General features: G+C 47.7%; 1 protein-coding gene across 1 annotated transcript in view; it reads right to left on the bottom strand.

The window, feature by feature from the left end:
- Nucleotides 1-9,317, bottom strand: part of PAPPA2 (pappalysin 2) — a 300,349-nt gene extending 291,032 nt beyond the window's left edge. Inside the window, exon 1 of the mRNA XM_036867003.1 lies at nucleotides 8,117-9,317. Within this exon, the coding sequence (XP_036722898.1) occupies nucleotides 8,117-9,032 (916 nt within the window). The 5' untranslated portion in view covers nucleotides 9,033-9,317. The remainder of the gene's footprint in view (nucleotides 1-8,116) is intronic.
- Between the last annotated feature and the right edge of the window lie 4,177 nt (nucleotides 9,318-13,494).

The raw sequence follows: 13,494 nt of genomic DNA, 5'->3' as shown, positions 1-13,494 counted from the left end.
TAGTTACCATATGCAATTTCACTCCTAGATGCCTACTCAGCAGAAATAAAAACATAAATCCCCTTGTGTATGGTATTCATAGCAGCACTATTCATATAGCCAAAAAGTGGAAGCCACCAAAATGTCCATCAACTGGAGAATAGATTTTTTTTTTAAAGTGACATATCTAAGGAATACTACTCAGCAATGAAAAGGAATGAAGCTCTGCTGCATGCAAAAACATGATGAACCTCAAGTGAAAGAAACCGGATTCAAAAGACCACATATTATATGAAATGTCCAGGGTAGCCAAATCTATAGAGACAGAAAATAGATTAGTGGTTGTCTCTGGTTATTGTGGATATGGGAAGGAGGAGAGGGAAATGGGGAGTGACTACTAATGGGTAAGGTGTTTCTTTTGGGCAGAATGAAATGTTCTAAAAATTAGATTGTGGTAACAGTGCACAACTCTGTAAATATTCTGAAAAACATTAATGTACAGTTTAAACAGGTGAACTTATGGTTATAAAGTTTTATCCAATATGTCATATATAAAAAAGAATATAGTTGACCCTTGAACAACACAAGGGTTGGGGCACCAACCCTCCATGCAGTCAAAAATCCATGTATAGGGCTTCCCTGGTGGCACAGTGGTTGAGAATCTGCCTGCCAATGCAGGGGACACGGGTTCGAGCCCTGGTCTGGGAAGATCCCACATGACGCGGAGCAAATGGGCCCGTGAGCCACAACTACTGAGCCTGCGCGTCTGGAGCCTGTGCTCTGCAACAAGAGAGGCCGTGATAGCGAGAGGCCCGCACATGGCGATGAAGAGGGACCCCCTCTTGCCGCAACTAGAGAAAGCCCTCGCACAGAAACGAGGACCCAACACAGCCAAAAATAAATAATAAATAAATTTTAAAACAAAATCCATGTATAACTTATAGTAAGTCCTCCGTATTCCCAGTTCCTCCATATCCGGGTTCCACATCCTCAGATTCAGCCAACCACAGACCAGGTAGTACTGTAGTATTTACTATTGGAAAAAACTCCACATATAAGTAGACCTGCACAGTTCAAACTCATGTTGTTCAACGATCAACTGTAAATAAATAGAAACTCCATCTGGAATGCTCATACAAAAACCATCCGGACTTGTTTTTTTGCAGAAAATTTCTGGGAAGTTTTGTTTTTACTTGAATAAAAGGTGTTTCCCTACCACTGATACTGTTAGTCTCTCTGTAGGTATTATCCTGGATAGTGTAGGACTAGGAAGCAAAGAAAAAGAGGACTATGGAAGAAGCATGGCATGCAGGAAGAGTCCTGAATACCACGTGCTGGCAAACTATGGCCCACAGGCAATATTGGGACTGCCGCCTGTCCTTGAAAATAAAGTTTTACTAAAACGCAGCCATGCTCGTTCATTTACATATTGTCTATGGCTGCTTGCATGCTCTAACAACAGAATAGTTGTAACAGAGACTATGTGGCCTGCAAAGTCTAAATTTTTTACTACTGTGCCTTTACAGAAAAAGTCTGCCTACCCTGCTCTAGATTCATGTGGCTACTTAAGTCTTAAGTCTTGCTACTTAAATCACGGTGCACACACTAGCAGCAGCAGCACCTAGGAGCCTGTTAGAAATGCTCCCCCAGACCTACTGAAACAGAATCTGCGTTTGTGTTAGTTAGTTGTGTTAGTGCAAGAAACAGATGCCAAGATGGGGTTCAACATACCAGGATTTTGTTAGGACAGACAACTAGGAGAGAAAACAGGGAGGGGACCTCAAAAGACTGGGAGGGCCATCAGTTCATGGTACAGGTCTGACCTGAAGGAAGGAAAGAGAGAAGATGGAGTGGAAGCATTGTAAACTGTTATACAGTCCAAAGAATGAGCTGCAAGGCCATCACGAGTCCTCAAGGCAGAGACAACTATCAGAGAAGATCTGAATCTCTCAGGAACTGGTTTTCCTTATCCCTGCCACACCAAGGCATGTGGCCTCAGTGCAAATGCAGTGACAAGTTCAGAGCACAGCACCTCTGTCCTTGGGCAAGGAAATGCCCCGTAGTTGGCATTCTCATTGCATCCGCTGCAAGGTGTATTCCCATAGCAGCAAGGACATTTTGAGAAAAATACCAGGTGATCTCTATGCACATTTAAGTTTGAGAAGTAATGCTCTAGAGCAGGATTTGGCAAACTCTACAAAGGGCCTCACAGTAAATATTTTAGGCTTTGCAGGCCATACATTCTCTGTTGCAACTACTCAACTCTGCCATTCAAAGTGGGAGCGGCCACAGAGAACACACAATCAAATGGGGGTGGCTGGGTTCTAATAAAACTTTATTTACAAAAACAGGCTTCAGTTTTGGACCTGATGTGGCCCAGAGGCCAGAGTACACCAACATCTGCTCTAGAGTTATGGGGTTTAAACTTTTCAGAAGCAACTAAACTCTTTTTTCATATGAAACACCTAAGACAGGGGCTGCTCCTCTTGATGGTGGGCAGGGAGCCCCGTGCCCAACAGTTCCCCTCAAAAGCTCCTGAGACGCCTCTGCAGGCAGCAAAAGTAGAATTTGAAAGCCACTGCCCTGGTTCCCCACAAAGAGCCTCCAGTTACAGAAAGTAACTTCTTTCACCCTTTTCTCATTCCTAGTGGGCATCAGCAACCTAAATTTCTACTTTATCTGTTCTACAAACATAACTGAGGGTCTAACACTGTGCTGGATATTTGGGGATGACAAAAGTGAACCAGACATGCCCTTGTTTCCTGGGCAACTTTCACTAAATAAAAATGAGACATGTATAGAACCTCTGAGGCAGGAAGCAATGTGCACCCCAGGAAACCACCGTTAAAGGGCTGTGCAAGCGGGGAAATGGAGGAGATCACCTTCACACAGGGAATCATGAAGACTCCGTGGACGAGGGGCAGTGAGCTGTGAAAGGAGGGGCAGAGTGACAATCTGTTGTACTTCTAAAACCAGACCTGGCCTCTCTTCTGGAGGGCCATATCGTCACAGAATAAAAACTCTTCTATACACAGATGCTAACTTACAACCATCAGGACATATGGCTTGCCCATCATAGTGGGCAAACCCACCCCCAGAGACCAACGACCTCACATCCAAGGTTCTTCCATGCCAAGGGCGGGGTTATATGACCTCACTACATATCTGGGTCGAGATCAAGGAGCAGAGCTAACTGTGGAATAAAACAGGAAATTCCTCAGGGCCCCATGAAGGCAAACACTCTGACCTTGACCATCACTGCAATATAGGAAGAGGCAGCTGAGGGCTGTAGAAACCTCATCTTCCAAGGAGCCCTGGGAGAGGTATAGACGTGGCTCTTCATCTGTTACTGAATCCTTCTGGATAAAGAGCAAGATAGCACACATGGCCTTCCTTTTAAATTCTCTTTATATCTATGTGGATAATTTTGTGTGTGAATCTATGAAGCTCCACACCCCACATCAACAAAACTCCTCACCCTGAGGACGCCACTCCCTTACTGGGAGAAGGGGTTGTTACACCGTCCTGTGAAATCTCATTTCTCAGGTGTCATTCAAAACAAAAAAGCTATCAATATGCCTTAAACAAGGTCAGCAGATGCTAGCTACCAGGAAATCCAGAGAGCTCTGAAAGTTATGTGAACTACATGACACGGACATATTTCTGGAAAGTGAGCATAGCTTCCATCATATTCTCAGAAGAGTGTATGACCCCAGAAAAAGCCTTGGACCACTGTCCAATGTATTAAATAGTATTGCCCACGCTAAAAAAAAAAAATGATTTTTTAAAAAAACAGAGTCTTTTCAAGCCACTGATTCTACAGCGTTCTCAATCATCTTGAGACCATCTTGCAAAAAAAACCCTATTTATCGTCATTCCTATTTTACAGATTAGCAAACTAAATTCCTAAGAAATTAATATCCTAACTGAGGAAGGATTGCAGGTTGGCGGGTTAACACCAAAGATGCATTGGTTAACACACTGCTTTTAGCAATGATCACCTCCCGCTGTTAATACCACTTCGTAAATAAATTCCACGGTCAAGCCTGTGTTGGGCACTTTACATACATGATTCAAGTAAACATTGTAACAACTCTGCAAGACATTATCTCATTTCTAAATCTAAGGACACCAAAGCTCAGAAAAGTTTAATGGATTGCCACAGGTCGCAGCACTGATTAAGTGTCAGTTGGGGTCTGATTCTAGGTCTGTCTGACTCCCAAATGCTGCCCTGGCATCTCCTCTGAAACTTGGATCCTCAGAAAAGGAAAACTCATCTTCAAGTCAGGGACAGTTTCTTAGACATCTTTGTATTCCCCACAGAGCCTTGCCCTGCTTTGCATGGCAAGGCACTCAATAAATATTTGTTGAGTGAAGAAACGTGGGCTCGGGCTCCAGTTCTACCATGGACTTAACTGACTCAGTCTCCTGCCTCTTGGAGCTGCAGGTGGTTACTCAGCTGGGCAACTTCAGGGAACATTTGAAATCAATTATGGGTGAGGGGGAACCTATTAAAAGGTCCTCTTCTGTGTATGTTGGGGTTGAAGGAGAGGAAAGGAAGTTGAGAAGGAGAGAAACAGGATGGTTTCAGGGTTGGGTGCTGGAGCTTAAAGATTTCACACGAGGATGGAACAGAATTTGGCTTAAGTCCACTGCTGAGTTCCAACAGCCTATCCAAATGGGATCCTGACCTCAGGCTACTCCTTGGTGGCCACAAATCCCTGAATTGCCAGGCCCCTGAGTAGTTACTTTTATGGAGGCCCCTATACTGGAGCAGCCACACAGTCTTTTCCTAGGCCCTCTCGCCCCACGTCAGAACTACAGGAGATTGGCAACTTCAGAAGGTCTAACTTGCAGGGGGCCCAGCACCATCACTCCCCCTCCAGGGACCAGAATCTTAGCAGTGAAAGCCTGTGAGGCCTGCACTGTCCTTGGCTCTAAATGAAAGTATTCCAACAATCCATCCAGAATCCAACTTCCTATTTTGGAAGCACGTGGGAGTTAGGGGTGGGGGGGGGGGAGGGAGGTAACTCTAGTTGATTTTGTTTTCTTTACCAGATGCTACAAGTGCCAGTTAGTCACAACCCAAAGAATGCCACTTTAGCCCTTTCACATAGGCCCTGCAAAAAGACTTGTATGAAGCTGACCCTAAGGGATGCCCACCGACAATGCTCTGGGAGGGGATGATTAAATACCTCCCGGAGGCCGGGGGAAAGGACAGCCCTCCGAGAAACCAGACACATTCCCCACTGCGTGGCTTCCAAGGCGCCGCCTACTCTCCTGTGCACGAAGCAACGCTGCCACCTAGTGCCCTGTGTGGGAAGTATTCCCTGAGGCCTCCCATCTCAGGGGGGGGTTCCTCTACAAGGGCAAGGGCTGGTACAGCTGAATCACTTAATATATCTGCCGAGGAGAAAATGCCCCAAGTTTGGTAGATGGAGAACCGGGAAACTGGGTCTATGTTAAGTAGGTAGAATCTGAGGTTTGAGAGCTGTTGGAGAAGAGTATGGGAGCCAAGTTTTGCAGCATCTTGGGTTATCCTCAGTGAAGCAGCAGAACTTCCATGGTTGAACTGTATTAGCTCTCAGGAACACAATTCAATTGTGGTCATTCTGCACAGCTGAAGGCCAACCAGCCCAGGAACAGGCAGTGACCAAATAAAAGGACCAGTGCTAGGGTCAGAGAGGGAATTTGGGCTGATCTGTTGGTAGGAGTGAGTAAATTAGCGAATTGGAGACCTTTATTCCGGGGGTAGGCGGGGGGGACTAGCCTTGGCCCTTCATGGTTCTCAGCCCTGGGGCCCCCCAGGGGAAGTGTACGGAGCTCACAATGAGTAGACAAGGATGCCTATGTCCTTGGGAACCCGGTTGCTAGAACCCTAAAGAATGAAAGCCTTGTTCCCAGGCCCCATCTCTCCCAGACTTTTACCCTAAATCTTCCCTGAATATTTTCTGATGTGCACAAATCTGAACAGATATACAGGGTGGGAGGTGGAGAGGAGATAGGCCTGGGTATTCCCTGCCCTCCACCTTCCTGGTGTGGCCCTGTAGGGGAAATACCAGCACACCCCCAGGAACACTTGGAAGAGAAAGAAACCTCCGAAGCTAGACTGTCTGCGAAAGATTTCCTGCCTAATTTTACATGCTTAGGGAGGTTATGAGGATTCAGATGGGCACTTTAGAGAAGGATCTGAGTGTGTGCTGTGGCAGGGTGGCGGGGGTGGAGGTGGGCACGGGAGGGAGGTGTATGGGCTTGGTGGGGGGGCAAGGGAGGAGGTGCATCAAGGAAGGCTGTAATTGGAATCAAATCCTGACCCTGTTCTCCCCGCTGCAGAGCATGAGACAGAAGGACATGAAAGGGATGGGAAGAGGGGTCAGGTACCCACTGTCCAGAATCTGTTCCCTCAGGTTTGGGTTTTAACAACTCAAAGCACTGGTCTCTTAGAGCCTCCCTCCTATATTCCTGCTGGATCCTTCTCTGATTCTTCAGAGCCAGGGAACTGATCCCAGGTCCCTATGCCGCTACTGCCAGAGGAGGGGTAAGCAGAGTGGTAGGCCCTGGTCTAGACTGCAAGCACACAGTTTCCCTGGCAGATGGGTACTAGGAAGTGAGATTAGGCAGCAAGAAGATGTCATCTGGGAAAAACTGTGAAGCTGCCAACTCTGATCAGATAATCATCTCATTATTTCTTCCATTTGGCCCCAGAATAAGGATTTCCTTCTACTCTTTCTCGGCCCCCACCTATCTCACAGCCCAGCCCCTTCTCTATCCCCTCCCTTCACCCTCTCCCACCCCAAAATAAAATCACGCAAAACCACAAGACTCTAGAGCACTCAGTGTCTGGGAATCCCAGCTTCCAAAAGAGAAATCACAGCCAAAGAGGGGGAGACAGCGTGTCCGGAAGGGATGTTCCAGCAACACCCCATTGCAAGAGGCTCCCTCCTTCCAGATTTCTTTCTCTAGTCTGAAACTTATTTGCAGGCATCCAGTAACCTGAGAAGTTTTTAATACGGGGAGCTGTCAAGCCTTTGAGGGGTTCTGGAGTTCCATTCCCAGTCTGCCTTTGGCATACCTCTCATTCCTTCTGTTACCCCATCGATGTCATAGGACTGGCAAACATCAAACGGTGTTGTGGACAATCCGGATTAATAAGATTTAAATGGTTCTACTCGGTGCCTAGCCTTGTGTGAGGTTCTGTCACGGGGGGCTCCAGAGGGATAATGAGAAACTGAATGATGAAGTATCACTTCTAACCCCCAACCACCCCTTGCCTGAAACCAATCCCCCCACCCCCGAAGTAAGGCAAAGGAGACATTCCTAACCCCACTCTTTTCTTTGTCTTTCTGGGTGACTTTCCATGAAAGCCAAGATCTGGGTATAGAGTAAAATAAATGTGGGTAGTGTTCCCAAACACTGCCCCTGATTAAAACCATAGAGTTATACAAGGTGCATTTTAGGTCCCTTTTACAACGGCCAGGGCTAGAAACCAGGGTCCTGGCTTGTGAGTGCCCACCTTTTCCAGTCGACCTTGCTATTCCTAGGCTGGACTCACTCGTGATTTTTAGGACAAAGCAAAGGGGACTCAAGGACCTGGACAAGGTAGTAGCTTTCTGCTACATTCCAGGGCTGCTCAAAGAAAAGGAAACCAACCAGGACCCATTGGCTGTGCACCTGGCAGCCTTGCTCTCTCACTGCCTGGCCCAGCCGAGGCTTGACCCACTGCCCAGGTCTTTACACTTTCATGTAGTTTCAAAGTCGCCTGGGTATCTCACACAGGACTATGAGAAATGGAGTGTGACACCTCTTCCCCACTGACAAAGAACCAGAGATCTTCCCCTTTAAAGAGGGATAAGAGAGTGAGCTGGAGGTCTCCTAAGTGCCAGCACAATGTACAGAACCACATGAGATCAATACAAGGGACGAATGCTCTTGTGGTTACAGAGTCATTAAGGTAGATGATGTCTGGAATCCTGCTGTGCAGATGAATAAAGGCCCTTCCCCCTCTCTGCTCAGCCAGCCCTCCCTGGCCCTCCTGCTCTGTCCCTTTCCCCTCCTTGCCCCCAAAGTCTAACCTCGTCAAAAAAGGAAGCCAACCCTACCCCCGCGGACTACGGAAAGCCCAGGAGTGGGTTATTACCTGCAATGATGGCTGGGCTGTTCTGTCCTCCCTCCGGTTTCACCCAGGCTTCCACTGTGAACGCCTCCCGGGGAATGTCAGCCAGCACTTCTGGACGTAGCAGCAGCTGCTCCCGCCTCCCAGAGAAGTACAAGACAGGCAATCCTCCTTGGGGGCTAAAGGTCTCTGCTTCCCAGTCGGGGTCCCCTCCACCATTCTGGATGCTGCCCTCTGAAGAGCTGGTTCTGACCCCATGCATAAGGGGATGCTTAGACCAAGGTTGGAAGTGCCGGGGAGCAACATTGGGGTCTCCCTGCACACCTCCTGCCCGCCCCTTCGCCACCTGGCGACGACGCCTGGTCTTGGTCCGGCCCTTCCTTTGGGTCTCTGGTCCGGGTTCCTTCTGGTGTGGGAAGGTGGTGATCTTGGTGGCAGCCAAGGCTCCGTGTTCTTGAGTCCCAGCCTCACCTAGAGGCTCCTTGGAACCTTGATCGCCAAGATAAGTGTCATCATCTCCCAGTAGCTCCGACTGCCCAGTAGGACCATCCCCTACCCACAGGGCAGCTGGCCGCTCAGCCTCACTTGTCACTCCTGCACTTCCAGTCAGGTGTGGGGGAACAGAACTCACAGCCATTCCCTCGGCGTCTGGCTTACTGCGCCCTGCATGGTACGTTCCTTGACCCGCCGCAGGGTAGGGCCTCGGGTAGTTCCCAGGTCTGCTGGGGTAGACCCCAAAGAGGTGACGCCGAGGAGCAGCTCTGGGTCTTCTAACCTCGGCCCCCAGCCAACAGCGTTCTCCTTCCAACAGCACCTGACTCAGGTGTCCTCTTCGAGCCAAGGATCTCTTGCGTGTCCAGCCCAGCTCAGAGCTGACGGTACTGAGCGCCCACCCAGCCAGAATCACCAGGCTTATGCTCAGAATCTTTAAGCACATCATACCTCCGCTGGCTCTTTATACAGAACCAGAAGTCAACTTCTGGGTACCACACCGGGGTGATGGAGAGAAGAGAAAGAGACAGCTAGCAGTGGATTCACAGTCACCGGGCAAACTGTTTTGTTCACGGACCAAACTTTTTCAAGCAGCCCCAAAAGAGAACCTCTTCTGGCTACCTGCACTGGGTGCTGGGCCAGGGCGGCCTCTGTACCTCACCCACCGTATGTGTGTCCCTCACCCTTCTCCCTTGACCTCTCTCTCTCCTTGCTCTAGTTTAGTCCTTGCAGAATGAAGTTCGTTTCTCTGGGTTCCTATGAATTTCTTCCAGAGAGCTCAGGTTTCTTTCTTTTTCTTTTTTTCTTTCTTCAATAGCCCCTCCCCTCGCTGATACTAGAAGAGGGACACCTGGGCATAAGCCAAATCCTCTCAAATACACACTCACTCACAAACATACCACTCACTACCTGAAGTCATTACAAAGAATCTTAGCTTCTAATTTTCTTTACTCTCTCCTTCTTCCTTCCCTAGGAGTTACCTTCTCTTTGTAGCCTTTAACCTCAAATACATCCACCTTCCAATAAACTGCTAGGAACACTGGTATACAGACACACAGAATTTGATGCTTATTATCTAAAAAGCCAAAAAGAATCTGGGGGCACAAAAATCCCAGCTGGTACTTAACCTTCACTCTCCAGATGTCCTCCTCAGCCAGCTCTCCATCCAGCCTCCAGTCTGCCTGTGCAGGTCAGAATGTTTCCCTCAGCTCCGTGCTTGGGGTTGGTGAGTGTTAAAGGTTTTTTTTGTTTGTTTGTTTGTTTTATCCCCTTCTAACTTGTTGCTGTGTTGTAAGTCTCCGTAAAGTTCTCCTTTGGGGTGCCAGTCTGGTGTCCTAGTAACCTTATGAGTCTGAGAGCCCTTGACTTCACCTTCTGTGAGTCTTGTGGGTCCCTGGGAAGATGGAAAAGAGAGCGAGAAGAAGAGCATAGCCTTCAGGGGACCTGTTCTCTCCGGTCTCTCCTGCTCCCCTTCTCTCCCTTTCTCTCTGCCTGTAATTATCTTCTTGTTTGTTTCATTTAAAGACAATGATGATGTCAAAGCTAGTAAGTTCGGTGCATCTCTCCACCTACTCTCTGTCCCCTCCTCCCTCCTGAAAACCTCCCCACCTCACTGAGGCACAGGGGACAGACGCCACTCTTGGTTTCCCCAGTAAACATTTCTTGCTTTCTCTTCCAGCAGCTGCAGCCTACACAATCAATAGCCAACAATCAATACTGTTTTGGAGCACTCTTTTCTGTGTGTATTCTCTCTCTCTCTCTCTCTCTACACACACACACACACACACACACACACACACACAGACTCACACATGTGTTGTGAACAGACTTGCTTATTGCGTGATAAATCCACACCAGGCTTTTAGGGACCACTTGCATCTTTCTTTTGTTTTGCCGCACACCTCCTGTATTTTTTCTTATTTAAAAGAACAATACCCAAAATTCACTTTATGTTAGACATTGGGAGAAAGGAGAAATCAATTATCCTGCTGCAAGAAGCATTCAATGGAAATGCCATGGATTTGTACGATACCGGTCTTCTTATTCTCGCTCAAGTTTCTCACTCTGAAGTTACTAAAAGTCACCATATGCTGAATGAGCAAATAAACAAAAGAGATGCTCAAGTAAATTACAAAAATAAATAGCTAGTCCAAAGCAGCTATTTTTTAAATTGATTTGAAATGAATGGATAGAATGTGGAAGTAAATAATGTGATTTTAACCTCCATAATAATGTTTGCCTAGATGTAAGCTATCTCAAAGAGTCCTACCGCCTAAACACAAGTGCATGTATACACACACAGACACACACACACACACACACACACACAGCATGATTCTGAATTCTCAACACAGGTAAGGATGTTTGACCACAGGTGAGTACAAAACAGGTAGAGAAATATATTGGGTCCTTCATTCAATAGTAAGAAAAATCACTTACAGTTCTAAAATCACTGCTTGTGTGCCCACATATAAAACATGCAGCCCACATACTTTGGAGTAAGATCACACTGCCTCTTTTGCCTTGGGTTCTCATCATCGTCCTTCTAAACTCCTCTCCTCTAGCTAATAAGTGACTTACGTGCTTTAAGAATGTTGTATCCTAAGCCACCCCATCCCTGGCATGCCCTGTTTCCCTAAGCAGCATCCACTGAAGCCTCAAAGCGAGTCCCCAAAGAAGATATCAATTCAGGCACGTGGATACCACTACACAGAAATCCCTCAATCCTAGACTGTCCTTTTTCCTCTTATCATCTCCCTGTCTCCCTTCACTTTTCTGACTCAGCCCTTTTCCCTCCCCCTCACCCCGAAGCAGCTCAATAGAAATTGGGGCTTTGGTAGGGGGTAGGGGGGAGATTACAGAGAAAGACAGAAAAGCAGAGGAGATAGACAGAGACAGAGAGAGAGAAACCAGGAAAGAAAGGAGGGAAGGAAGGAGAGGAACCTTCGTTTAAATGAAGGGAAGATACCCAGGTAAGAAGAGGAGAAGTAAACTCCCCCCTCCCTCATGCCACCCCCAGGACCCTCAGAAAAAGGTTTCATACCATTCATTTCAGGAAGGAGGGATAACACAGCAAGGAAGAAGAGTTCCGCCGTGCTTTTCTCCCCCTTTTAGTATGTGAATGATCTTGCATCCCCTATAGGTCTCTCCTGGCTCTCAGCTGCTAGTAATCCATTCATAAGGTTTCAAGAAGCTACACAAAACTCAAGCTTCCAGTTTAGTTTCTCTCTTCTCCCCTTCATTCCTTTGCTCACCACTCTCCTTCAGCTCTTGGCAGTCCAAAGTTTAAAAAAAAATGTTGAACCATTTCTGTGTTTTCCTCCTGTTGTAACTTTTGCTGTGACATCATAACCCTGCCCACCAACACCCCACCTCTCTCTCTCCTTTCCATCCCACCCCTCATCAGCCCCATGCCCCCAAAATACCCCCCACGGGGAAGAAGGGCTCCTGTCAGTTCCAACCTGTGAAAACACAAAGCTACTGGAAGGTGCCCCCTCTCCCCTCGGTCCCCCTCCTCTCTTCCCCTCCCTGCCTTACCCACCGCTCAGCCACGGCTCTCCCAAGGCTTTAACAATGATCCCATCTGTTTGACATGTGCGGAAAGGTGGGCTGGATTCAAATAATCTGTCAAGTGAATCATCAAAGACCCAGCAACCCCCTCCTCAATTCCATCGCACACGGTCACACACCAGACCCCAGCCAAAGTGTGAGAGAAGTCAGACTTGCACACCACCCACCCTGGATGCCAGGGAGAAAGACACCAAACATGCCAAAGGAAACGCACATTTATATATATGTATAAATTCTGTGGCTTATTTGTTTATGACAAACACCCACACCCCAAGTCTCCTACGCCTCTTCCCCAAACCCTGCCACTTCACAAGTGCACAGATTTGAAAACTGGTAGAATCTGTTTTGAAATCTCCAACGAGAGGGTTTTTCCCCCTTTTTTTCACTCCAAAGCACTATCTGTGGCGATCAGACTCGAGCAGGGTTGCCAGCAAATGCAGGAGGCCCCTTCTAGGGTACAGGCTTTCAAACCAGCGAAGCTAGAGGGAATGGATTTAAGGACACACAGCAGGAGCTGGCTGAATTTATTTTATTTTGACGGGGGTAGTTGGGGGAGGAATATCATTTCTGAAATGCCCAAGGAATGAAGGGAGAGGATATGGATTTCTTAAACAGTTTTTGCAAGAGGAGCGGTGTCTTGTTCTGCAGGTAAATCTATAAGGCAAGAAATTGGAGCTTACAGATAAACAAGGACCGAGAGGGAGAGGGAGGGAAAGGGGAAGGAGGGAAGAGAGGGGAGAGGGAGAGGGGATGGGGAGATGGGGACGTGGAGAGAGGAGAGAAGGGGAGAAGGACAGAAGGGGGCGAGGGGAAAAGAGGAGGAGGGGAAGGGGGAGGAGGGAGGAAAGAAGGAAAGGGGGGAAGGGGGGGAGGGGAGGGATGGAAGAGGAAAGGGGAGAAATGGAAGGGGGAGGGGAGGGGGACGAAGGGAAAAGACAAGAGTCTGGGAGGAGAAAGGACTGAAAAAAGGACGAAAGCAGGAAGAGAGGAGGGAAGAATGAGACAGAGAGGAAGAGAAAAGAGAAAGGGGTGGTTGAGGCACATAAAATATGGAGACCAGGAAGGCAGTTAGTAATCCATGATGGTTCAAACATAAGGAGTCAGAGAGGCAGGTGAAGGGACACACTATAAAATGGGGTAGAGGTTTGGTTTTACACACAGAAAACAAAGGGCACACAGTGGAGGGACTCACTCTTAGTGATCGGACACACTGAAAAAAATTAGATTGCCAGGGTGCAACCTTGTTTCTTTAAGTAAACCCCTATCCCTTCCTCCTTCCCTGCCCACATCTCTTCCTCCAATCCCCACCTCCACTTTCCTTCATGCACCTTTTTGTTCCC

Source organism: Balaenoptera musculus, chromosome 1, assembly GCF_009873245.2.
Source record: "Balaenoptera musculus isolate JJ_BM4_2016_0621 chromosome 1, mBalMus1.pri.v3, whole genome shotgun sequence".
NCBI lineage: Eukaryota > Metazoa > Chordata > Mammalia > Artiodactyla > Balaenopteridae > Balaenoptera > Balaenoptera musculus.
This window is presented reverse-complemented; position numbering and strand designations above follow the sequence as displayed.